This window comes from Rhinopithecus bieti, unplaced genomic scaffold, assembly GCF_001698545.2.
Source record: "Rhinopithecus bieti isolate Rb0 unplaced genomic scaffold, ASM169854v2 scaffold_31787, whole genome shotgun sequence".
NCBI lineage: Eukaryota > Metazoa > Chordata > Mammalia > Primates > Cercopithecidae > Rhinopithecus > Rhinopithecus bieti.
In genome coordinates, this window is record NW_016814655.1 from 4982268 (window position 1) to 5008369 (window position 26102).

At 51.8% G+C, this 26102-nt stretch overlaps 2 protein-coding genes across 2 annotated transcripts in view; one reads left to right on the forward strand and one right to left on the reverse strand.

The window, feature by feature from the left end:
- The window catches only part of ACTR1A (actin related protein 1A), a 24267-nt gene extending 11683 nt beyond the window's left edge, over positions 1–12584 (forward strand). The window contains exons 2-11 of the mRNA XM_017851691.1: positions 1200–1264; positions 2991–3066; positions 3842–3967; positions 6080–6204; positions 7434–7650; positions 8687–8779; positions 9619–9793; positions 9896–9957; positions 10617–10657; positions 10830–12584. Coding sequence (XP_017707180.1) covers positions 1200–1264; positions 2991–3066; positions 3842–3967; positions 6080–6204; positions 7434–7650; positions 8687–8779; positions 9619–9793; positions 9896–9957; positions 10617–10657; positions 10830–10932 — 1083 coding nt within the window. The 3' untranslated portion in view covers positions 10933–12584. The remainder of the gene's footprint in view (positions 1–1199; positions 1265–2990; positions 3067–3841; positions 3968–6079; positions 6205–7433; positions 7651–8686; positions 8780–9618; positions 9794–9895; positions 9958–10616; positions 10658–10829) is intronic.
- Positions 12585–15741: 3157 nt separating this feature from the next.
- The window catches only part of SLC68A1 (solute carrier family 68 member 1), a 15023-nt gene continuing 4662 nt past the window's right edge, over positions 15742–26102 (reverse strand). The window contains 10 exon segments of the mRNA XM_017851693.1: positions 15742–16123; positions 17855–18017; positions 18020–18051; positions 18124–18249; positions 18252–18299; positions 19016–19112; positions 20547–20670; positions 20826–21278; positions 21862–21944; positions 22798–23061. Of these exon segments, the coding sequence (XP_017707182.1) occupies positions 15861–16123; positions 17855–18017; positions 18020–18051; positions 18124–18249; positions 18252–18299; positions 19016–19112; positions 20547–20670; positions 20826–21278; positions 21862–21944; positions 22798–22965 (1557 nt within the window). The 5' untranslated portion in view covers positions 22966–23061 and the 3' untranslated portion in view covers positions 15742–15860.

Genomic DNA, 26102 nt, shown 5'->3' on the forward strand with positions numbered 1-26102 from the left:
AGACGGAGTCTTGCCCTGTCCCCCAGGTTGGAGCGCAGTGGCCGGACCTCAGCTCACTGCAAGCTCCGCCTCCCGGGTTCACGCCCTTCTCCTGCCTCAGCCTCCCGAGTAGCTGGGTCTACAGGCGCCCGCCACCTCGCCCGGCTTGTTTTTTGTATTTTTTAGTAGAGACGGGGTTTCACCGTGTTAGCCAGGATGGTCTCGATCTCCTGACCTCGTGATCCGCCCGTCTCGGCCTCCCAAAGTGCTGGGATTACAGGCTTGAGCCACCGCGCCCGGCCCATTACTAGTATTTTTAATTCCCAAAGCAAAACATGTTCAATGTAGAAAAGTCAGAGACTACAGAAAAATCACACAATATGGTTTAGTATACAGTGAGAATCCTCCTCACTATCCTATTTCCACTTCCCTTTTTTTGGTGTGCATTCACTTTTTTCTTTTTTTTTTTTTTCCCTGAGAGGGAGCCCCGCTCTGTCACCCCGGCTGGAGTGCTATGGCCGGATCTCAGCTCACTGCAAGCTCCGCCTCCCGGGTTCACGCCATTCTCCTGTCTCAGCCTCCCGGGTAGCTGGGACTACAGGCGCCGCCACGTCGCCCGGCTAGTTTTTTGTATTTTTTAGTAGAGACGGGGTTTCACCGTGTTAGCCAGGATGGTCTCGATCTCCTAACCTCGTGATCCTCCCGTCTCGGCTTCCCAAAGTGCTGGGATTACAGGCTTGAGCCACGCGCCCGGCCGCATTCACTTTTTTCTAGGTTCAAATAAATGTATATATTATATACAAATATTAGGTTTTTTGTTTTTTGGGTTTTTTTTTCCTGTGAGATAGAGTCTCACTCTGTCACCCAGGCTGGAGTGCAGTGGCACAATCTTGGCTCACTGGAACCTCTGCCTCCCAGGTTCAAGTGATTCTCCCACTTGAGCCTCCCAAGTAGCTGGAACTACAGGTGCATGCCAACACACCCGGCTAATTTTTGTGTTTTTACTAGAGACAGGGTTTCACCATGGTGGCTAGGCTGGTCTCAAACTCCTGACCTCGAGTGATCCGCCTACCTCTGCCTCCCAAAGTGTTGAGATTACAACTGTGAACCACTGCGCCTGGCCACTTTCTTTTCTTAAATAAAAATGGTACCATATAATGTATTTTTCCTCTTGTATTTGTGATAGTTCTGACTCCTCATTCTCTCTCCTCTTTCCTCAGGGATCCGGTGTGATTAAAGCTGGTTTTGCTGGTGATCAGATCCCCAAATACTGCTTTCCAAACTAGTAAGTCATTCTGTAGCTTAGACGTTTTGGAGGTTCATCAGCTTTGTTATAGGTCCAGCCTTATAAGGGACAGGAGCTGGGTTTGGAGTCAATAAAGGAAAACAGTTGTCTACATGGTACAATTTGAGAGGCACAGATCAGAGGCCTCTTTTTAAAAATCCAATTTTATCTGTTGCTAAAAAATTTTATCATTGGTAACTCATCGCTTTGGATGATTGCCTCTTGGTGGAGCCCTCTTTTTAAAATTCTCCTATCACCCAGGCTGGGAATTAACATTTAACCCATCTACCATCTTTTTTTTGAGACGGAGTCTCACTCTGTTGCCCAGGCTGGAGTGCAGTCGTGCAATCTCGGCTCACTGCAAGCTCCGCCTCCTGGGTTCACGCCGTTCTCCTGCCTCAGCTTCCCGAGTAGCTGGGACTGCAGGTGCCCACCACTATGCCTGGCTAATTTTTTTGTATTTTTAGTAGAGATGGGATTTCACCATGTTAGCCAGGATGGTCTTAATCTCCTGACCTTGTGATCTGCCTACCTCAGCCTCCCAAAGTGCTGGGATTACAGCCCTTCTACCATCTTAAGGAGGAGTTTCTCAGAACTTTCCTCCTAAGGGAGAGAGACTGCAGGCAGGAGAAGAACACAGAGGCTTACAGGAAGCGCTTAAAGGGGGAGGGAAAGGAAGAGGCTATCTGTCCAATCTGTAGCATCACAGTTTTTTTTTTGTTTGTTTTTTGAGACAGTCTCATTCTGTAGCCCAGGCTGGAGTGCAGTGGCGCGATCTCGGCTCACTGCAACTTCTGCCTTGTAGGTTCAAGTGATTCTCGTGCCTCAGCCTCCCAAGTAGCTGGGATTATAGGCATGTGCCATCATGCCCAGCTAATTTTGTATTTTTAGTAGAGATGGGGTTTCACCATGTTGCCCAGGCTGGTCTCAAACTCTTTTTTTTTTTTTCTTTTTGGAGACGGAGTCTCACTCTGTCGCCCAGGCTGAAGTGCAGTGGCACAATCTTGGCTCACTGCAAGCTCCGACTCCTGGGTTCATGCCATTCTCCTGCCTCAACCTCCTGAGTAGCTGGTACTACAGGACTCCCGCCACCGCACCCTGCTAATTTTTTGTATTTTTAGTTGAGACAGGGTTTCACCGTGTTAGCCAGGATGGTCTCAATCTCCTGACCTCGTGATCCGCCCGCCTTGGCCTCCCAAAGTGCTGGGATTACAGGCGTGAGCCACCGCACCCGGCCGGTCTCAAACTCTTGACCTCAAATGATCCACCTGCCTTGGCCTCCCAAAGTGCTGGGATTGTAGGTGTGAGCCACCGAGCCCAGCCCAGCATCACAGTTTTACATAGAGATCCTGGGAAGGGGACTAAGGACACTAAAATGTTTTGAGTTAATCACTCCTTTAGAAATTCTCATTTTCTCATCTTTCTTGGTCTGTACATACACTGGAGAAAGAGAAGAACTAAAGGTATTAAATACTCTAAAAATGTGTTTTCATAATTTATAAGAAATATAATAAAATATGAAATAATATATAAATAATATAATACATGTTCATTTTAGAAATTGTGGAAAATACAGAAAAATATAAAGAAGAAAATCAAAATCAACTGTGATCTCACTCCTGGAAGATCATCTCAGTAGAATTTGAGTGTGTGTGTACATCTATACATCCTTCCTGTATTCTGTCATGAAATGAAAAATGATGGTCCTCTTCACTGTCTTTCCTAGTGTGGGCCGACCCAAGCACGTTCGTGTCATGGCAGGAGCCCTTGAAGGCGACATCTTCATTGGCCCCAAAGCCGAGGTAATTCCCAGGCCTACAGAACAAGCCTCAAGCCAGCAGAGGACCTTCATTATTCACCACATGGAACGTGTCCCAACATTTGGACACACCCAGAAGTAAAAGGGGCAACTTTCTCTGAAAATCTCCCTTTTGATTCTCTCATCCTAGGTCTAGTGGTTTATTTTTCCCAGGAATAGCCTGTGGTCTTGGAGAAGAAATACCTGGGACCTCACTTTGGGAAACACTGAGACCAGTCTAGAAAACAGGGCTGTTGTCTTCTGCATTCTGTCACTGCCTTGTCAGTGATCAAATTGTTAGTTATTTTTTTCACAAACAATATTCAGTGGGGAGATCCTGGCTGGGGTACCCTAGGGATGAGTTAATTCGTACAGCTTTGGCAGAGCCCTCATGCAGCCTCTCGTAAGCAGAACAGCAGAATCGCTGTTGCCATTCTTGGCTTCAAGTGCTGAGGCCCAGAGGTGGGAGCCAGGAGGTTGTGTCCTGGAACCAGGCACTGAGGAAGGTGCCTTCTGCCACTTACCCTAGGGGCACCTGAGGGGCCATGCAGAAGCCCCCTGCTTTGCCAGCTCCTCAGGAATGAGGGCAGTTTGCAGCAAACAGTATATAGACCTGGAGAATGAGTGCCTACCCTTAGCCCTGGGCAAGGACAGCAGGGTGGGAGCTCAGGAAGCTAAGGCTTCTTTGCGAGGGATTCAGCTTGCACTGCTCAGTCTTGGGAGAGCAGGGTCCTGGGCAGAGCCTGACGGCAGCTGCAAGTCCTGTTCTCTTTTCCCAGGAGCACCGAGGGCTGCTCTCAATCCGCTATCCCATGGAGCATGGCATTGTCAAGGACTGGAACGACATGGAACGCATCTGGCAATATGTCTATTCTAAGGACCAGCTGCAGACTTTCTCAGAGGAGGTGAGGATCCTGTGTGTAGGGCACTCCTGTAGGGTATGCAAAGCTGTGTGAAACTCCTACCCTAAGAGATGATGAGGAGGATGATGATCACTGCCAAGAGTGCTGGAGCCATTTGCTTTTCAGGCATATTCAGATTTAATCTTAACACCATTCCTATGAGATATAGGTAGTATTATCTCATTTTACAAACAAGGGAACAAATTCAGAAGAGCCAAGTTGTATTTCCAAGGTCACCTAGTGAACAAAGGGTAGAGATGGGATTCAAACCTATGTCTTTTAGAATTCAGAGCCTGTGCTCATTAACTTCTTTTGCCCAGACTGGAGTGCAATAGCTCACTGTAGCCTCGACCTCCTGGGCTCAAGTAATCCTCCCATCTCAGCCCCACCCCCCGCACCATGCCCAGCTAATTTTTGTGTGTTTGTGTGTGTGGTGGGGTTTTGCTCTTGTTGCCCAGGCTGGAGTGCAACGGCATGATCTAGGCTCACTGCAACCTCCGCCTCCCGGATTCAAATGATTCTCCTGCTTCAGCCGCCCAAGTAGCTGGGATTACAGCATAAGCCATGGCACCTGGCCAATTTTGTAATTTTTGTAGAGACAAAGTTTTGCCATGTTGCCCAGGCTGGTCTCGAACTCCTGGGTTCAGGCAATCTGTCCGCCTCCACCTCTCAAAATGCTGGGATTACAGGCGTGAGCCACTGTGTGCAGCCTGTGCTTATTAACTTGTGAGGAAGTAACTCTCCATTCAAAAATGCAAAGGGAGGCCGGTCGCTGTGGCTCACACCTATAATCCCAGCACTTTGGGTGGATCTCGAGCTCAGGAGTTCGAGACAAACTTGGGCAGCGTGGCGAAACACCATCTGTACTAAAAATACGAAAAAATAATAGCCGGGTGTAATCGTGCATGCCTGTAGTCCCAACTACTTGGAATGCTGAGGTGGGAGGACTGCTTGATCCTGGGGCTGCCGAGTTTGCAGTAAGCCAAGATCACACCACTGAATTCCCAGCCTGGTTACAGAGTGAGACCCTGTCTCAAAAAAAAAAAAAAAAAAAAAAAAGCAGAGAGGTGCAGACTAGGTGTATCAATTTCCAGGTGCAGGTGGGATGTTTTCAGTTTTGTTTTTTGTTTGTTTGTTTGTTTGCTTGCTTTTTTGAGATGGAGTTTCACTCTTATTACCCAGGCTAGAGTAAAATGGCACGATCTTGGCTCACCGCAACATCCGCCTCCTGGGTTCAAGCGATTCTCCTGCCTCAGCCTTCCTGAGTAGCTGGGATTACAGGCATGCACCACCATGCCTGGCTAATTTTGTATTTTTAGTAGAGACGGGGTTTCTCCATGTTGGTCAAGCTGGTCTCTCTCGAACTCCCGACCTCAGATGATCTGCCCGCCTCGGCCTCCCAAAGTGCTGGGATTACAGACGTGAGCCACCGTGCCTGGCTGTTTTCAGTCAGTTTTTTTAAAGCAGTGGTCCCCAACCTTTTTGGCACCAAGGACTAGTTTCTTGGAACACAATTTTTCCATGGGGTTGGGGGTTTGGGGTGGCCAGATGGTTTCGGGATGAAACTGTTCCACCTCTGATCATCAGGCATTCGATTCTCATAAGGAGTGCCCAACCTAGATCCCTCACATGCTCAGTTCACAGCAGGGTTCACACTCCTATGAGAATCTAGTGCCTCTGATGACCTGACAGGAGGTGGAGCTCAGACAGCAGTGCTTGCTTACCTGCCGCTCACCTCCTGCTGTGTGGCCTGGTTCCTAACAGGTCACAGACTGGTACTGGTCTGCGGCAGGAATTTAGAGTTTCACAAAATCTTCTTGACAGTTGGAGATATGCAGTAGACACAGGGGCCTGTATAACAATCTTGGAGGACAAAGAGGGGAGTTGGGGGGCACAGCTGAGGACAGAATGAAATTTTAAAGGGGGCATTAACTTGAAAAGTTGAGAAACCTACTTGGGTAGGGATAGGTGACAGGCACAGCTTGCCTTTTTTTGGAGGGAGGCTGACAGAAGTCCCCGGACTCTCAAACCAGCAAGGCAGGGTCTTCTCCCCCAAGACTAATGAAGATGGAAATCTGGCCTTGGCCTCATTGTCTCCCGGGCTCCTTTCACCAGCATCCTGTGCTCCTGACTGAGGCGCCTTTAAACCCGCGAAAAAACCGGGAACGAGCTGCCGAAGTTTTCTTCGAGACCTTCAATGTGCCCGCTCTTTTCATCTCCATGCAAGCTGTACTTAGCCTGTGAGTAGCAGCTGGCTATCCTGGCCCCTGCGGGGAAAGCAGTCCCTTGGCACAGCTGAGGCTGACTCCCCTCTGGGATAGTTCAGAGTAACTTGAGCCCCCTCTGCTAGGGAAAGGTTAAAGATGGTAGGAAAGAGAGAGAGGCTTTTGCTGAAATTGAGCACTTAGGCTTCGTAGTTGAAAGCAAAGGAGGACATGTGGCTGCTATTAACCATATCCCAGTGTTAGGACTCCTAGTAGGTTTGGTCCCCAAGGCTTTGGCTGGGCCTGCCGAGGCAGCCACATGCTGCAGCAGCTCTTCCCGGAGGCCCCTGTAATGTGTCCGCTTATTATCCAGTACTTACTGTGGCCGGCTGCTCCGCCAGGCTGCTGAGACAACCATGATCTGAATGCCATCACAGTCCTTGTTCCCATTCCCCATGGCTCCTGTCACACTCCTACCCCACCTCACACCAGGATGAGGTCTACGGCAGAGATAATCCACGAGTGACCTACACATGGGATTTATTTGACCCCATTAACAAATCGTGAGCCAGCATTTAAAAATCAAGAGCTGTCCCATCAAAATCCAAATTTTTGGCTTCTCTGAAAAAATGGGAAGATCTGGGAATGCCAGGCACACATTCCCACAGGGCAAAAATCAGCTAGAGCTGAAGAGCGGCTGCCACTTGAGATGGGGCTGGCAAGCCCACCCTCCCCACAGTGTGCCCATGCTCTGTTGGCCTCCCCGCACTGAGCAGGGGGTCAGTTGCCTCACTTGCCTTTTTTTGGAGGGAGGCTGACAAAGGTCCCCGGGCTCTCAAACCAGTAAGGCAGGGTCTTCTCCTGCCTTCATTTTTTATGGAAGTGAAAAATATTCTTATTTTTCTTTACTCTTACTTTTCCTGCCTGGCCCCTGTTGGCATTTGAGGGTTTTTGCCTTTTGTCTAGAGAGTTAAAACTGGCCCTAGGCTGAGTCTCTGAAGCAGCTGAAGGCCAGGCCATCTCAGACAGGAAGGCTTGCTCTTCTGGGTGCTTGGAGGGAACTTGGAGAAGCTCAGCTCCTTCCGTTCAGGTATTTCATGGCTTGCTCCAACACCCGGGCTTCCTTAGTACCCAGTCCATTCTACAGCCCCTGGAGAGAGGCAGGCCCAAGCTTTAGTTTAGCTGACATTGAACTCTAAAAAGAAGTGTATTTCTTCCCAGCGTGAGGAAGCAGTGCTGAGTGATGATTTGCCCCTTTGCTTCAGTTATGCCACAGGCAGGACTACAGGGGTGGTGCTGGATTCTGGGGATGGTGTCACCCATGCTGTGCCCATCTATGAGGGCTTTGCCATGCCCCACTCCATCATGCGCATCGACATTGCGGGCCGGGACGTCTCTCGCTTCCTGCGCCTCTACCTGCGTAAGGAGGGCTACGACTTCCACTCATCCTCTGAGTTTGAGATTGTCAAGGCCATAAAAGAAGTAAGTGCTGCCCCCTGGGCCTAGGGATGGAGTGGGGGTTTGGAGCATAGCATCCAGGACCTTGGTGACCTGCCAGTAAAGCCAGGCGAAGCACCTACCTGAGGGTCCCTGGTGAGGCCCTGTTCTTTCCAGCCAGGTCTCCCCAACTTCACACTGACAGATTCGCCTTGCTGACGTGCTGCCGTCTTATTGGGGGAAAGAGAGCTGCTTCCATTTCTTCAATTGGGTGATGGCTACATAGAGGCTCAGCATGTTTTTTATACCTTATATGCAAATTACATAGGGTTTTGTTTTGTTTCTGAAATGGAGTCTCACTCTGTCACCCAGGCTGCAGTGCAATGGTGCGATCTTGGCTCACTGTAACCTCCGCCTCCCAGGTTCAAGCAATTCTCCTTCCTCAGCCTCCCGAGTAGCTGGGATTACAGGTGCCTGCCACCACACCCCACTAAGTTTTGTATTTTTAGCAGAGACGAGGTTTCACCATGTTGATCAGGCTGGTCTCAAACTCCTGACCACAAGTGATCTGCCCGCCTCAGCCTCCCGAAGTACTGAAATTACAGGCATGAGCTACTGCGCCCAGTCCTGGTTTTTTTATTTTCACTTTTTAACATTCTTGAAGAAGTCATAATACATTTAAAACATTTGTCTTTGTAAGTAAAAAGAACCCTCCTGCCACCTGTGGCTATAGGGAAACCTCTGAGCTGAGGAGGACCAGAACCATATGAGTGGTAGAAGGAGAAAGATGCCTGGGCCTGGTCTGAACTTAGGTTGTGGTCTCAGACCTAGGATCCAGAGGCCAAGTTTCCAAGCTTGTCCACCAGGAAGGTGGAGCAGATAAGAACTCATATGCTAAATGCCACCCAGTGAAGGCCAACAGAGACCTCCCTGCCCCTGCTTCTGGGCAGCAGCTATAGTGACCACTGGGGCCATCACAGTGTTTAGACAGGTTTGTGCAGCAGCACATTCCTCCCCTGGGCCTTTGACCGGGTGTGCCCCAGGTTTCCTGCCAGCCTGACTGTCTTGCTTGGTTCTGCAGAGAGCCTGCTACCTATCCATAAACCCCCAGAAGGATGAGACGCTAGAGACAGAGAAGGCTCAGTACTACCTGCCTGATGGCAGCACCATTGAGGTAGGTGGCCTGCCATCTTTCTTCGGTCCCCTTAGGTCCGCAGAAGCTCTGGGCCCAAACAGAATTCCCAATGAAGGTCTGGAGTCTGGCAGGCCAGTCCCTTTACACCAAGCTTGTCCAGCCCCTAGCCCATGGGCTGCATGTGTCCCAGGATGGCTTTCAGTAAGGCCCAACACAAATGGGTAAACTTTCTTAAAACATTATGAGATTTTTTTTGCAATTTTTTTTTTTTTAGCTCAGCAGCTATCATTAGTGTTAGTGTATTTTATGTGTGACCCAAGACAATTCTTCTTCCATTGTGGCCCAGGGAAGCCAAAAGATTGGACACCCCAGCTTTACACCCTCTGTCTGGAGCAGCAGAGCTCCTAAGCATGAATGGCCCTGTCTCCTGCAGAGGAGGCAGCAGGAACCTTGCTCCCTGCCGCTAGAGGGGAGGAAGCTGCTAAGGGATTGTCCCACATCAGTATGAGATTAGGAAGTGGGATGGTTAGTGCCATCCTTCACCACACCTGGGCGCAGTGTAGGGTGAGTTACCACTCCTTTGAACCCCCATTGCTAGGAAGACGTTTCCATGAGTAAATAAATCCATGTATTGATGTCAAAGACCTCTTGGCTGGAAAATGCCAGAGCAAGAATGAAATATAGGAGCCTCCCCTCACTAGTTTCCAGGAGCCCTATCTTTGTTTCTTTAAGCCCTTGACATGTAGAGTCTGTCTTGAGCCTGGCCTTCATAGCCACCTAAGTTACTAAGTGACGTGCAGAGGGGCCTCTTCCATTCCCACTCCCAAAGGGACCTTGGTCCCAGCTCCGACATCTTCAGCTGGTCCTCCTACCTGCAGATTGGTCCTTCCCGATTCCGGGCCCCTGAGCTGCTCTTCAGGCCAGATTTAATTGGAGAGGAGAGTGAAGGCATCCACGAGGTCCTGGTGTTTGCCATCCAGAAGTCAGACATGGACCTGCGACGCACGCTTTTCTCCAACATCGTCCTCTCAGGAGGCTCTACCCTGTTCAAAGGTTGGTCTTTTCTCTTGGAGCCCTTGCCCTGGAAGTGTTCGGCTCCTGCTGGCTCCAGGCACCCCGAGAATTGACTTGAAGTTCTCCTCTTTGCCCGTTCAGGTTTTGGTGACAGGCTACTGAGTGAAGTGAAGAAACTAGCTCCAAAAGATGTGAAGATCAGGGTAGGAGCATGGTGGGGCCTGGCCTGGGTGGAATTGGGCTTCCATGGACAGAGTCCCACCTGGTGTAGCTTCCCTCTAGCTTTGCCCAAGCTCTTCAGGCAGCCGTGGCTCTACAAGCAGCACCAGGTTCCCAGCCTGTACACTGACCCTGAGGTCTAGGTCAGCCACAGGGAGGCTGAGTTCTCATTCTCCCTCTTCATGTCAAAGGAAGGCAGTTCTAATACCCAGATGAGGCAGGGTACTAGGTAGAGCGCCCCCTGCATGATCTTTCAGGGAAACTATAATCTTAAGAGGAGACTGACTGTTGCTGTGCCGCCTGCCCAGGTGGCTCCCCTGTCACACAGTCTGACACCTTAGTGACAGGTGAAGGGGGTTGGCTGTCTGAGGAGAGTAGGGATCCTAAAGGAAGGAGTACTGTTCCTGCCACGGAGTCTGCTTCTCCCTGGCCGCCCAATAGCCCCAGCTTCCCTGGGACCTATGGGGACTGGAAACCTGCTTCCCCAGATGAGTGGGAGGCTGGCCACAGTGCCCTCCAGAGAGGCCAGAGCTTCAGGCTTGTGTGAAATGTATCCCCTGCCATGGGCAGAAAGAGAAGCGTTGTAGGGAAAGGGAGTGGGAGGATTGGAAGTCTCAGATTTCTCTTTCCCCTACCTTTGCAGATATCTGCACCTCAGGAGAGACTGTATTCCACGTGGATTGGGTGAGTAGCTCTTCTGGGAGTAAGAACGGAACAGGAAGTGATGGCACCGATAATCCCTCAGCACCCCATCCCTCTAAAGAAAAGCCTGATTTGGTTTGGCCGCAGGGGACAGGTAGGCTCCACACACACCCACTTCTCTCTCACACGGTTCCTCTGGGTTTCCTCCCTCCAGGGGCTCCATCCTTGCCTCCCTGGACACCTTTAAGAAGATGTGGGTCTCCAAGAAGGAATATGAGGAAGACGGTGCCCGATCCATCCACAGAAAAACCTTCTAATGTTGGGACATCATCTTCACCTCTCTCTGAAGTTAACTCCACTTTAAAACTCGCTTTCTTGAGTCGGAGTGTTTGCGAGGAACTGCCTGTGTGTGTGAGTGCGTGTGTGGATATGAATGTGTGCGCACATGCGAGTGCCGTGTGGCCCAGGGACCCCAGGCCCAGAAAGGACGATGAACTACCCGCAATGGTGACAGCCTGAGGCCTGGGGTTGACCGCTAACTGGCTCCTGACAGGGAAGAGCGCTGGCAGAGGCTGTGCTCCCTCCTCAGGTGGCCTCTGGCTGGCTGTGGGGGACTCTGTTTACTACCACAGGGAGACAGAGGGAGGTAACTCATCCCCTGGGAGACCTTGCTGCTGCCCATCCTTGGTTGGGCTGGCCCCACCCTCACGCCCACCCCCAGGGTGCCCTGAGGCCCCAGGCAGTTGCTGCCTCCCCTTGCTGGTCACTCCACTATGGATGCCTCCTGACTGCACACTGAGGACTGGGGCTGGGGTTGAGTTCTGTCTGGTTTTGTTGCCATTTTGGTTTGGGAGGCTAGAAAAGCACCCCAAGAGCTATTATGGAGACTGGATCTAGGAGAGAGCAGGAGGCCCTCGTGTTCACCAGGGAACAGGACCACACCGGCCACTGGAGGAGGGCAGGAGCAGTCCTCCCTCTGAATGGCTGCAGAGTTTATGTTCCCAGCCCAGTCCCCTTTTGGGGACCTTGGGAGAGTTTAAGGCACCTGCTGGTTCCAGGTCCTCACTTTCCATCCGTTCTTGTTGCAATGCCATCTTCAAACAGTTTTATTTATTGAAGTGTTTGTTCAGTTAGGGGCTGGAGAGAGGGAGCTCGCTGCCTCCTGCCTTGCTACACTAATGTTTACAGCACCTAAGCTTAGCCTCCAGGGTCCCACCTCTCCCAGCTGATGGTGAGCTGACAGTGTCCACAGGTTGCAGGACCATTTGAGATTGGAAGCTACTCTCAAAGACACTCCCACCAGGCTCTTTCTCCCCTTTCCTCTTGCTCACTGCCCTGGAATCAACAGGCTGGTTACTGGTTAGATTTTCTGAAACAGGAGGTAAAATTTTTATTTGGCAGAGGCCCCTAAGCAAGGGAGGGGTGTTGGAGAGCCAGTGCCCTTAAGACTGGAGAAAGCTGCAATTTACCAAGTTGCCTTTTGCCACTGTAGCTGACCAGGGGACTAGGTTGTAGAGGTGGGAAGGCCCCCTCTGGGCTGATCTTGTGCCATTCTTGACCGTGGACCTGCTTGGTTAAGGAGGGAGAGGGCCAGACCAGAGTGCCAGGAGCTAATGGAGCCAGGCCTGACTCCTAGAAGTGGTCCAAAGGCCTTCAGCCTAGATGGTGCAAAGCTGGTGCCAGCCTGTCTTCACCGGCACCCTCACCTGTGACACCAAGACCCACCCCAATCCCAGACTTCACACAGTATTCTCCCCCACGCCGTCCTATGACCAAAGGCCCCCGCCAGGTGTGGGCCGCAGCAGCAGGTATGTGTGAAAGCAATGTAGCGCCCCGCGGACTGCAGTGCGCTTAACCAACTCACCTCCCTTCTCTTAGCCCAAGCCTGTCCCTCGCACAGCCTCGCACAAACTACATTGCCTGGTGGGGCCCAGTGTACTGAAATAAAGTCGTTCCGATAGACACATCAGCTGGGCCTGTATCTGTCTGTCACCAGGGCCAAGTGGGAAGACAAAGAGTAGCAGGCCCTGAATCTGAGGTGGTGACTGGGCTTGATCCATCCTCTAGAGGGCATCGTTGCACCAGCCAGCCTTGTCCAGGACATAGCCCAAGTCACAGCCTGTAAGGTGGATGCCGAGCAAAGGGTGATCACACCACAGCCTAAGTTCAAGAACAGAAGGTCCCACTCCTGTGTACACTCTAGCCCATGGGTGAGACTCAACTCCAGATGACAGGAGTGGCTCTCAACATCCCTGAAATCAAAGATTCTCAAAACTGTCACATGAATAAGAAGGCCAGGGACTTGGCCGGGCGTGGTGGCTCACACCACACCTGTAATCCCAGCACTTTGGGAGGCCAAGGCAGGTGGATCACGAGGTCAGGAGTTCAAGACCAGCCTGGCTAAGATGGTAAAACCCCGTCTTTACTAAAACTACAAAATTAGCTGGGCACAGTGGCAGGCGCCTGTAATCCCAGCTACTCAGGAGGCTGAGGCAGCAGAATCACTTGAACCCGGGCGGTGGAGGTTGCAGTGAGCCGAGATTGCACCACTGCACTCCAGCCTGGGTGACAGAGTAAGACTCTGTCCAAAAAAAAAAAGGCCGGGAGCTTATTACAATGCAGTTTCCAGGACCCATGCTCAGATATCCTGATTAATCACTTCTCCATTTAAAACCTTCACTTGGGAGGAAAATTGCCAGGTCTTTGACAAATGATAACCTATTTAATCTTCCCAATGACCTTACAAAGTATATGTGCTTTTATTGTCCATTTTACAGATAAGGATTTCAAGCTACGGAAAGATTAAGCAATGTCCCAAAGCTCTGCCTTTTTTTTTTTTTTTTTTTTTTTCTTGAGACGAAGTCTTACTTTGTCTCCCAGTCCAGAGTACTGTGGCACGATCTCAATCTCCACTCACTGCAACCTCTGCCTCCTGGGTTCAAGCAATTCTCCTGCCTCAGCCTCCCAAGTAGCTGGGATTATAGGTGCCTGCCACTGTGTCCACCTAATTTTCTTTTTTTTTTTTTTTCTAATTTTCGTATTTTTAATAGAGATGGGGTTTCACCATGTTGGCCAGGCTGGTCTCAAACTTCTGACCTCAGGTGATCCGCCTGCCTCGGCCTCCCAAAGTGCTGAGATTACAGGTATGAGCCACCATGCCCAGCGCTGGCCTTTCTTAATCTAGAATGTAAACCCAGGCCATAGAACCTACAGCCTACATTTTTAATTACCATGCAGCCTGTAAAAAACCATTGGCCTAGAGCAGTGGTTCCCAGTTAGAACCAATTTTGCCTCCTAGGACACATCTGGCAATGCCTGGAGATATATTTGTTTGTCACAACTGGTGTGTGTGGAGGGTGGGGTGGGAGGTGCTAAACGTCTACAACAGAGAACTATCTGGCCCCAAATATCTCTAGTGCCAAGGTTGAGAAATGGTGGCTGAGACCCATGGTTTTCAGTGCCAGCTGCATGATAAAATCACCTACAGAGATGTTCAAAATCCTACTGCCCAGGCCATACCCCAGACCCGTTAAGTCAGAATCCCAAGGAATAGAATTCAGATGTCAGTATTTTTTTAAGTTCCCCAGGTGACCCCAAGGCTGAGAACCTCGGGCCTAAAAGAGGCTCCTCTCTCTTTGACTACCACGTCCAACAGTGATACATGGGAAATGCATTGAGGCCTGATGGTCATTTTGGGCCCCAGTGCCTATGCAGTTACCAATCTATGTTTTTCTCCCTGGCACCTTGGTAACCCACCACTTTTTTTTTTTTTTCTTTTGAGATGGAGTCTTGCTCTGTCGCCCAGGTTGGAGTACATGCAGTGGCACAATCAATGCAACCTCCTCCTCCCGGGTTCAAGCGATTCTCCTGCCCAAGCCTCCTGAGTAGCTGGGATTACAGGTGCGCACCACCACATCCGGCTAATTTTTGTATTTTTAGTAGAGATGAGGTTTCGCCATGTTGGCTCAGGCTGGTCTCAAACTCCTGACCTCAGGTGATCCACCCACCTTGGCCTCCCAAAGTGCTGAGATCACAGGCATGAGCCACTGTGCCCGGCCTGCCTATCACTCTTATTCAGGAAAATGCTTTTGGGGGCTTTTTCTAGTCAGTAAGGAATCCTGGTTCTCAGCCCCAGCAACCCACCATTCACTCATACAGCACAGACTTGAGGAAAAAGAATGGCCAACTTTAATCAGTCTGTAAGGAAATAAACATCTTTAGAGGCTGTGTGGGGGTAGGGGAGCCCTGCAGCAGAGGAGGCATGCCACTTCAAGCACAGCTGAAGCAGAGAACCCTCTGAGAGAGACTACTAGAAGGGTAGACTGAGGGGGTGGTGGGACTTGGAGTCAGCTTTCCCTGACTGGGAAAAAGAGAGGAGTTGCAGTATCAAAAGTGGTTCCTGAGTCCACCACAGCGGCCAGCTCCGGCCAGGCAGCGGGACAGGCTCCCACGCCCCATGGCAGGCCCGTGTGCATCACAGGGCAGCCTCCTCCCTTCTTGGTCCTCTTCTGTCCTCCTGCTCCACAAGAGAAGCACATCCCTGAGCACATACGGCCCAGCCCTTGCCCAAGCTGAGCCAGACAGCTAAGCAGAGACTTTGACTGCAGTGATGCTCCTGGCTCAGCCCCAGGAGCTCCCTGCTGCCATGTCTTTCAGGCTGCACTGGAGGAAGGTGGTGGAGCAGAATGCTGGTAAAACTGGCTCCTGGCCGGGTGCGATGGCTCACGCCTATATTCCCAGCACTTTGGGAGACCAAAGCAGGCAGATCACTTGAGGTCAGGAGTTCGAGACCAGCCTGGCCAACGTGGTGAAACTTCATCTCTACTAAATAATACAAAAATTAGGTCGGCCACAGTGGTTCACGCCTGTAATCCCAGTACTTTGGGAGGCCGAGACAGGCTGATCACCTGAGGTCAGGGTTCGAGACTAGCCTGGCCAACGTGATGAAACCCTGTCTCTACTAAAATTACAAAAAGTAGCTAGGCGTGGTGGCACGCTCCTGTAATCCCAGCTACTCAGGAGGCTGAGGCAGGAGAATCGCTTGAACCTGGGTGGTGGAGGTTTCAGTGAGCCCAGATTGCAACACTGTACTCCAGCCTGGGCAGCAGATCAATTTTTGGGGGCAACATCTCCAGAAAAAAACAAAAACGAAAAAAAACAGCTATGAAATCCTTAAAAAAAAAAAAACTGGCTCCTCCACCAGGCTGCTGGCAGTGTCCTCAGCAGTGTGGCCTTGCCACAGCTCTCACACCATCTTAACATCCAGGGTTTGGGCCTGTGACAAGTTCTGGCGCTGGGCCTTGACCATGTGCAGGCGTCTCCCATGCAGCGTGAACTGGGACCAGGTGAAGAGCTGCAGCAGAGCACAGGTGATGGGTACCAGCACCAGCAGGTAGAAGCAGCCCTGGCGGAGCATCGGGACCTGTGCAGGGGCTGGGGCTGGGGGCTCTGGCCAAGGATGAGCACTCCCCACAGGGGTTATCAGGGACTGCTGGAAGAGGTCATGACCTAGGACAAGAGAGCACAGAAAGACTATGGTGAGCCCACTGCCCTCCAAGCCTTGGTGCCCTCCAAGTCCATGGTGTGACATCTCAGACACCACATGGACATGTGCAGACCACAACTCCTGAGTCCTCCAAATCCGTTCCTCTCCTACTCTTCCCATCTCAGTGACGGGCACCACCATCTACCCAATAACTCAGGCCTAAAACCTCAAAGTCCTCCTCAGTTCCCTGGTTCGTTTCACGCCATCACTCCCCCAACACCCAATCCTTCATCTCCCCCCAACTCCAAAACGTATCCCACCTGCCACCACCCTGACCAAAGTCTCCATGGCCTCTGCCACAGTCTCCCAAAGATCTCCCTGCTGTCCCCATTCTGGCCTCCCTATGATCTGCTGTCCATACGGCAGCCAGAGTGAACTTTTTTTCTTTTTTTTTTTTTTGTGAGAGATGGAGTCTCGCTCTGTCTCCCAAGCTGGAGTGCAGTGGCACGATCTCTGCTCACTGCAACCTCTGCCTCCCAGGTTCAAGCGATCCTCCTGCCTCAGCTTCCCAAATAGCTGGGACTACAGACATGCACCACCACACCCAGCTAATTTTTGTATTTTTTAGTAGAGACAGGGGTTTCACTATACGTTGACCTAGCTGGTCTCAAACTCCTTACCTCAGGTGATCTCCCTCCTCAGCCTCCCAAAGTGCTGGGATTACAGGTGTGAGCCACCTCACCCAGCCCAGAGTGAACTTTGTTAAAAAGTCAAATCACACCATGTCACTTCCCTGTTTAAAACCCTCCCTGGCCGGGAGTGGTGGCTCATGCCTGTAATCCCAGCACTTTGGGAGACCAAGGTGGGTGGATCACCTGAGCTCAGGAGTTTGAGACCAGCCTGGGCAACCTGGCAAAACCCCATCTCTACATAAAATACAAAAAGCCGGCATGGTGGCATACGCCTGTGGTCCCAACTACTTGGGAGGCTGAGGTAGCAGGCTCACTTGAACCTGGGAGGTCGAGGCTGTAGTGAGCCAAGATTGTGCCACTGCACTCCAGCCTGGGTGACAGGGAGACCCTATCTCAATAAATAAATAAATAAATAAATAAATAACCCTCCCAACAGCTTGCTTCCAATACTGCCCTGCTTGCTTCCAATACTGCCCTGGTCAGCAAAGCCCTCTTCACTTTTCCAGCCACATCTTCTAATCACCCCTGACACCTGGGCCTTTGCTCCTGCTGTTACCTCTGCCTGCGATTCACTGAGACCTTTTCTAGACAAATCCTTGCCATTCAGCTCACATCCTGAGGGGCACCTTCTCGGAGAGCCCTTCCCTGATGACACTACATAGCTTCTGGGTCACGCTGTCTCATATCACCCTAATTTCACTGTAACACTGTCACTGCCTGATAATGTCTTGTTTGGCTGTTTATTGCCAACCCCACCCCACACCTGACTAGAATACAAGCTCTGTGGTGGGAAAGACCTTGTCTATCTTATTCATGGTTAGCTCCCTGGCACCCAGAGCAGGGCCTGCAGAGAAGGGATTCCATACATATTTGTTGAATGAATGAATAAACGAATGAACTAAGAAAGCATGGCAGAATCTGTGACCCAACGACTCTAGCCATGTTGGGGGGACGCCAGTTGCCACCTTCCCTCACTGGACCCAGAGCCCAGGCTTGCCAGTGTGCCAGGTAAGCTGTGCCCCCTGGAGCCTTAAGAGCCCTTGCCTGTTGCCAGGCTCTCACCTGTGTAGAAACAGAGCAGCCAGGTGCCCAGCAGCGGGGCAAAGGTCTGGCCTGGCTTGGTCACCAGGGCAACCATGCCAAAGAGGAGTGCCGAGGCTGCCTGCTTGCGGTGGTTCAGCACCAGGTCCTCGTCTACCAGGTCGGTGACCACCAAGGTCAGCAGCGCTTACAGGTGCCCTCAGTGAAGACACGGTTGCCTGCGGTAGAGGGAGAGAGCAGGCAGGATGAAGGCATGGGACTGAAGGTATGGGGGGAGCATGGGCAGGGGCATACCTGGGCATAGAGAGGGCACAGCAGGCTGAGGTGGTCCGGGCCAGCCAAACAACATGGAGCAGGTCTTAAGGCCCAGCTTGAGCGAAAGAGCCCCCGCACCACTGCGAGAGACCCACGCCGGCCAGGGAGAGGAAGTAGAGGTTGTTGAGATGGGAGCGACATAGGAGAAGGCCTGGGGAGGGAGACAGGGGTTGCCACCTTGTCAAGGGCACTGCTGCAGTGCCAGTGAGTGCCACCCAGCTTTCACGGCCACTGCATTCCTGTAACTATGCAATGCACTGGGCTCTGTGCTAAGAGCGTCCACTGTCTTAGTTCATCCCTACAGTCCTTAAGGTGAGTACTATTATCAATCCCATTTTACAGATAGAAAGAGAGGCCCCAAAAAGTGAACTAACCCACCCAAGGCTGCCCACTAGATGAGCACAGAGTGAGTACTATTATCATCCCCATTTTACAGATGATGAAAGAGAGGCCCAAAAAGATGTAACTAACCCAACCAAGGCTGCCCACTAGATGACACCATGAGTCCAAGATCACACCCAGGCCCATCAGATGATATTCTTTTGTGTTAACCAGTCACTGCACCCCCTCAGGGTTCCACAATCTCCAAGAGGACCGACACCAGCGCAGCCTCTGCCCCCCCAACCCCCAGCACACCCTGCCCCCCATGCCCACTGTACCCGGCAGCCCTTGGTGTCTTAAAAAGATTGTCCCGGCTGGGCGCAGTGGCTCACACCTGTAATCCCAGTACTCTGGGAGGCCGAGGCAGGTGGATCACGGGGTGAGGAGATGGAGACCATCCTGACTAATACAGTGAAACCCCGTCTCTACTAAAAATAAAGTCTCTCTCCTTCCAGCCTGCATGAAGCACAGAAGGCCCCCACTCACCCAACAGGATGGAGCCCGTGGAAAGGGAGATATGGTCAGATAACAGATGCTCCAGGAAGAGAGGGAAGAAGTTGCTGTTGAAGTGGCAGTGGAAGACCTGCAACCCGACAGCGATGGTGAGGAGGCTTCCAGGTGGGAGGGGAGCTGACAAGGCCGGAAGCCAACAGGGGAGCACACATCTGCCAACCCCCCCACCCCCATCCTCAGAGCAGCAAGAGTAAGAGCAGGCCTTTTTCCCCGTGTCCCCAAACACAGAACATGCCAGAACACAACCTAAAACCACATTCCTGGTGTTATCTAACTTTGCTAAAAAGTTAGAAGCCATGGCAAAATAGTATTTGAGCAATTAAAAGCTTTTCTTTTAACTGAAAACACATTAGGGAGGCTGGGCATGGGGGTTCACACTTGTAATCCTAGCACCTTAGCACTTTGGGAGGCCAGGGCAGGCGGATCACTTAAGGCCAGGAGTTTGAGACCAGCCTGGCCAACATGGCAAAACCCCGTCTCTACAAAAAATACAATAAATTAGTCAGGTGTTGTATTGCATGCCTGTAATCCCATCTACCCGGGAGGCTGAGGTGGGAGAATCATTTGAACCCAGATCACGCCACTATACTCCAGCCTGGGAAAAAGTGAGAAGGAAAAAAAAAAAAAGAAAACACATCAGTGAAACAAATTTCATAACATGAAAACAGTTTATTTCTAAGTTCAGCTGGTTTATATACTACATGTTTTAAGTACAGCATTTGGCTCTTCATTTTTTGGAGATGGAGCCTTGCTCTGCCGCTCAGGCTGGAGTGCAGTGGTACAATTATAACTCACTGCAGCCTCGAACTCCTAGGCTCAAGCGGTCTTTCCACCTTGGCATCCCAAAGTGCTGGGATTACAGGCGTGAGCCACTGCACCTGGCAGTGCTTGGTGTCTTAAAAAAATGGTTAAAGGGTCCCCAAAGGGGGCATCTCTGTCTCATATCCTCACTTTACAGGAGAGGACAGGGCTCCCCAGAGAGCCTGAGACCTGCCTAAGGTCACACAGGGAGGGAAAAACTCAGAGGGCGCTAGAATCCAGGCCTCCTGACTACTCAACCTGCATTCCTGCCATCAAATTGCCCAGCAGACCTCCTGGGTGGCCCAGAACTCAGTTCCCAGCTCTTTTTTTTTTTTTCCTTTGAGAAGGAGTCTCACTCTGTTACCCAGCTGGAGGGCAGTGGTGCCCTCTCAGCTCACTGCAACCTCCGCCTTCCGGGTTCAAGTGATTCTCCTGCCTCAGCCTCCCAAGTAGCTGGAATTACAGATGTGCTGGAATTACACCACGCCCAGCTAATTTTTATATTTTTATGGGGTTTCGCCATGTTAGCCAGGTTGGTCTCGAACTCCTGTCCTCAAGTGATCCACCCACCTCAGCCTCCCAAAGTGCTGGGACTACAGGCATGAGGCACTGTGCCTGGCTGAGTTCCCAGCTCTTGAAGAGTCTGTCCCCTTGAGTGAAGTCCAGGCCAGCTGTAGAGGTGCCTGGAGCTGCTCCCCTATACCTGCACCAGGTCCATGCTCACAAACCACAGGAAGTTCCGATGGCGTGCCAGCTGCCGGAGATATTGGCCCAAGGTGATGCTGTCTGTCTCCTCACTGCCCACAAGCAGCTCCTCTCCACACAGGCTGTGGGGCAGAAGGGAGTGGAGAACTGCCTGGGGCTGGCCAGAGTTATCCCCCAACACATCCCAGGGCAGCCCCCATAAGCCAAGGACACAGCACCAAAATCAGACTTAGAAGGTTGCTGGTGAGGACCTGAAGAACCAGGGCTGGCCACTCACCCGCAATCCACAGCCAGGCCTGAGCACCCTGGGTCCCTTCGGGCGACCTCAACCCGTTGCCTCAGCAGCTGTGTGGCCCCCAGAAAGCCCAGCCCAGAGCTGACAGCCAGTGTCACGCAGAAAGCGCGGAAGGAGGAGAAATCCTCCTTGTTCCAAAAGGCATAGGAGGCAAAGACAGAGAGGGAGCCGGCTGCACTGAAGAGGGAGCAGTAGAAGTTGAGGTGGGTGCGGTCGTGGGCTGAGAGTGCCAGGTCGGCCAGCAAGGCGTGGTGGTGCAGGTCCACGAGCGTCAGGAAGCCATCATAGAGGCACAGGCACAGCAAGAACTGCAGGCCAGCTGGGGCCCAGGGCACCCAGAATGCCAGGAATGACAGCGCCAGCAGTGGCCCATGCCAGCCCAGGGCCCGCACCCGGGCCAGCACCACGGCCCTTGAGGAGAGCCCAACGCCTGACCTGCTGGGGAAAGGAGGGTTGTTGGGAGGTGCCCTGTCAGCCTTGGCAGGCCGAAGTTCCCCTTGCCCAGGCTCCAGGGGAGGGATGGAGGCCCAGGGTGTGGGACTCACAACAGGGTGGTCCCACTGTCCCCCAAGTCCCCAGTCTGCAATTTAGGAAGCACAACTCAGCAGTGGGTACACTCCATCCTCTGCCCCAATTTCTACCCCATTATTAGCCTGTTGGGCTGATGACCAAAGGGTATGGGATGCCCACTTCTCAAGGTTGGGGGTGATGATGGGATCAAGAAGGGATGGGGCAAAGGAATCTTCTAGAAGCAGCAGAGGGTGTTTGCAGTCCACAGTCCAGAGGGGCCAGCCAAGCCAGGGTAGATCTCCTTCCCCTGCCAAGCCAGGCAAGGGTGCGTCCAAGGCCACACTCCAACCCAAACAGAGCACCCTAGACTCCAGGAAGGGAAGGGGCATGGGCAACACTGAAATAGTCTCCCCTTCCTTCTCCACCCCAAACACAGGCAGGGGTCCTCCCTCCTGGGTAGCAGTAGGGTGGGACTGAACCAATTACAAGCTGTTCCCAATACACCAACCGGTGCTGGGAGCTGAGGAACTGCCGGTCACTGAGCCAGCCGAAGAGGGGGTCATTGAGGCTGTTCCAGAGGAGAAACACCGTCTGCAGGCAGAGGGGAGACAGGCAGGTGGGCTCTAGGCAGCCTCCTCTCCAGGGCTTCTCCCACCCCAGCCTGCTCACCACCCCTCAAAGATGGCCCCAGCTTTCCTACCCGCAAACCTTTGCTCCTGTCAGTTCCTCTGCTAAAACCCACTCTGGCTAGGTGCGGTGGCTCACGCCTGTAATCCCAGCACTTCGGGAGGCCGAGGTGGATGGATCACCTGAGGTCAGGAGTTCAAGACCAGCCTGGCCAACATGGCAAAACCTCGTCTCTACTAAAAATACAAAAATTAGCTGGGCATGGTGGTGGGTGCTTGTAATCCCAGCTACTTGGGAGGTTGAGACAGGAGAATCACTTGAACCAGGAAGGCAGAGGTTGCAGTGAGCTGAGATTGTGCCACTGCACTCCAGCCTGTGCAACAAGAGTGAAACTCCATCTCAAAAAAAAAAAAACAACCAAAAAAACCTACTCTGCCAGTTTAACCACTGCCCCCCTCAAACTCGCACCCATCCAGAGCCCCGCTGGTAAATGTATGCAGCTGGTAAATTCATAACCAACTTCATGGTTATGAACATGTATATGTTCATAAATTCATGTATATGAACATATTATATATATGAATACACAGAACAGCAACTATGTCAGACAGTGGCCAGGAAAGCTGATCTAGTTCCCACCGAGGAGGAGTCATCAAGGCCTCCACAGCTTTTCTTGCTGAGTCTTGGTGAACAACCTGGACTGTCCATGCCTCTGACTGGGTGGGAGCTGGCGCCTGCAATCTGCCCGGCAGCCTGGACAGCCTCTAGTCTCCACCCCACACCCTCCTCCATGTTGGCCACCCAGCGCTGGCCTTACCTCTCCGACCCAGAAGGCCATTTTGTTGATCTTGTACACTGATACAAAGGTGTCTACATAGTAGAGCAGGAAGACATTGTGCAGGATGGTGGTGAAGAGAGCCAGAGAGCCATAGACCGCAGCTGTGGGCAGACCCAGCAACCAGGCCTGGGGCCGATCCAGCCCCATGGCTGCAGCCCCAGCCTTAACCCCAGGAGCACCGGGGAGGGCTCATGGCCACAGGCGGTCTTGCCATCTTGTCCCTGGGAAAGAAGGAACCAGTCCCTGGGAAAGAAGGAACAGGGATCAATGCCAGCTCTGCTCTTAACCCCAGACCTCTGAATAATTTAAAAACTCATTTCCAACAGGAGAGTTTGTACTGACAACAGTGCTGGGAATTATGAATGAAGTACAACGGAAACAGTGCAGAGCTAGACACCACTAATCTGGGAGTGACTCGAGGAAACAGAGAGCCTGTGGGAAGAGACAGCAGACACCCAGCAAGTGCTGAGCCAGGTCACATGCCAGGGCTGAATGCTCAGTGTCTTCTTAGATCGCACTGTGTGACTTTAATGGTCTAGACAGGACAACCCTGGGCTTGGGCACACAATGCACTTACAGTAAAACGTCAGGCAGTTACCCAACCCAGGCCTTAGCCTCCTCTTCTCTAAAAGGTAAAAGGAGATTGTTATGCCTATTTTGCAAATCATAAGGATTAAATGACATAACTCACAGAAGGCACTCACTGTTGGTATTGATACGAAGACGGGAAGGGAAGTGCCGGAAACGGAAGGACGCAGTCCCTTTAAATGATACGGAAGTGGGGAAGGGAAGTGCTGGATAGAGGAGGGCATGGTTTCTAGCTAGGGCTTCACCCCTGGGCCTGACCTAGGTGAGGAGGACAGGCTTTTTTTTTTTTCCTGCCCAAATGTTGCATTTCCCAAGACCACCCTGGCCCACCATGCCCCCATCCGGTGCTTATAAAAACCCTGACACCCAGCCGGGTGCAGTGGCTCATGCCTGTAATCCCAGCACTTTGGGAGGCCAAGGTGGGCGGATCACCTGAGGTTAGGAGTTGAGACCAGCCTGGCTAACACACCAGCCTGGCTAACACAGTGAAACCCTGTCTCTACTAAAAATACAAAAAATTAGCCGTGCGTGGTGGCACATGCCTGTAATCCCAGCTACTAGGGAGGCTGAGGCAGGAGAATTGCTTGAACCTGGGAGGCGAGCACTCTAGCCTCAGCACCAAGAATGAAACTCAGTCTCAAAAAGAAATAAAAAAAAAAAAAGAAAGAAAGAAGCACTCTAAGCCTGCGAGTCCCCACCACTACCCCCGTGGGCCACAGTGATCCTATCTTGTCCCAAGGCAGGAGGATGGCCTTTCCCTGAGGCCCTTGAGCCCCCTGAAGAAAATGCATTTCTTTTTTTCCTCAAAGCTTTATTCAGGTCTAATTGACAAACACTAAACTGCACAGTTTTCAAAGCATGCAGGCTGATAAATTTCACCATATGCATGTACCTGTGAAATCATCACCACAAACGACAATGAACACATCCATCACCCTACATTCCCTCGACACTGCTTTTCTGAGTAACATATGGAAAAAAGACATACGGGGCTAGGCGCAGTGGCTCACACTTCTAATCCCAGCACTTTGGAAGGCCAAGGTGGGCAGATCACTTGAGGCCAGGAATTTGAGACCAGCCTGGCCAGCAGAGCAAAACCCCGTCTCTACTAAAAATACAAAAATTAGCCGATGTGGTGGCAGGCACTTGTAGTCCCAGCTACTCGGGAGCTGAGGCAGGAGAACTGTTTGAACCCTGGAGGTGGAGGTTATAGTGAGCCCAGATCGCGCCACTGCACTCCAGCCTGGGCGACAGAGTGAAACTCTCCCTCAAAAAGAAATAAATAAAAATAAAATTTTTAAAATGGTGAGCACTAAAGCTTTAGAGATTTATTACTATCCAACCTCTCAGCCCTTCTGTAAAATGGAGAGGCCCCACGCCCGCCACACAGGGATGAGGTGAGATTAAATGAGATGCCCTCTAAAGGTGCCTGGGGCTGTAAAGCATGATGTCCACCTCTGTTACCATCCTTAGCTGGGTCACTTACTCCAGTTCCTCCAGGGCTTTCAGAACTCTCCTGCCTCTGTCAAAAGGGAGTGAAGCCTCCCCACACCTGCCCAGATGCCCAGTGATTTGTCCTTGTTGCTGGTGAAGGTGAGCCCTGCACACAAGGTCCCCAGCCTCCCCCAGCCACCTCCCTGCACCCACACTGGGTAGAAGAAGGTTAATGAGATGGAACAGGTATGACTTTTGCCATCAGCAGGGCCTGGGTTCAAATCCCAACTGTACTTCTTACTAAGAGTGTAACCTCAGGCAATTCAACCCTTCTGGGCTGGAGTTTCCTCATCTATAAAATGGGGTACTAATGCCTATCTTTTTCTTTCTTTTTTTTTTTTTTTTTGAGACAGAGTCTTGCTTTGTTGCCCACGCCAGATTGCAGTGGTGCCATCTTGTCTTACTGCACGCTCCGCCTCCCGGGTTCACGCCATTCTCCTGCCTCAGCCTCCCGAGTAGCTGGGACTACAGGCGCCCGCCACCACACCCAGCTAATTTTTTGTATTTTTCGTAGAGATGGGGTTTCACCGTGTTAGCCAGGATGGTCTCGATCTCCTGACTGGTGATCCGCCCGCCTCGGCCTCAAAGTGCTGGGATTACAGGCGAGAGCCACCGGGCCCGGCCAGGGTTACTCTTTTGGTGGTTTATCTTCCAGATTCCACTCCTCCATCAGGAAACAGCCTTCCCCCACTTGCCCTCCCCACCCTCGGTCCACCCAGCAGAGAACAGCAACCCCACCTCTCCCAGGGAAGAACAGCTTGGAGCCCACACCAGCCTTGCATAAGCTGGTGAGAAATCCTGTAACCTGCAACCAACTCCACCCACCTTCCTGGCACCTTCCAAGACCCAACTTCATGGTCCCAGCTGTAGCCTTGAGCCAGTCACTCCCTCTCCCTGAGCCTCAGGCTCCTCGCCCACAAAGTGGGGATGTTAATGTCAACCTCTTAGATGGCTGGGGGCTGAAATGCAAAAGGAATATAAAGCCAAGTGTCTGCTACACGGAAGACCTTAAACACACAACAGCTATTTTTTTTTTTTTTTTTTGAGACGGAGTCTTGCTCTGTCGCCCGGGCTGGAGTGCAGTGGCCGGATCTCAGCTCACTGCAAGCTCCGCCTCCCGGGTTCACGCCATTCTCCTGCCTCAGCCTCCCGAGTAGCTGGGACTACAGGCGCCTGCCACCACACCCGGCTAATTTTTTGTA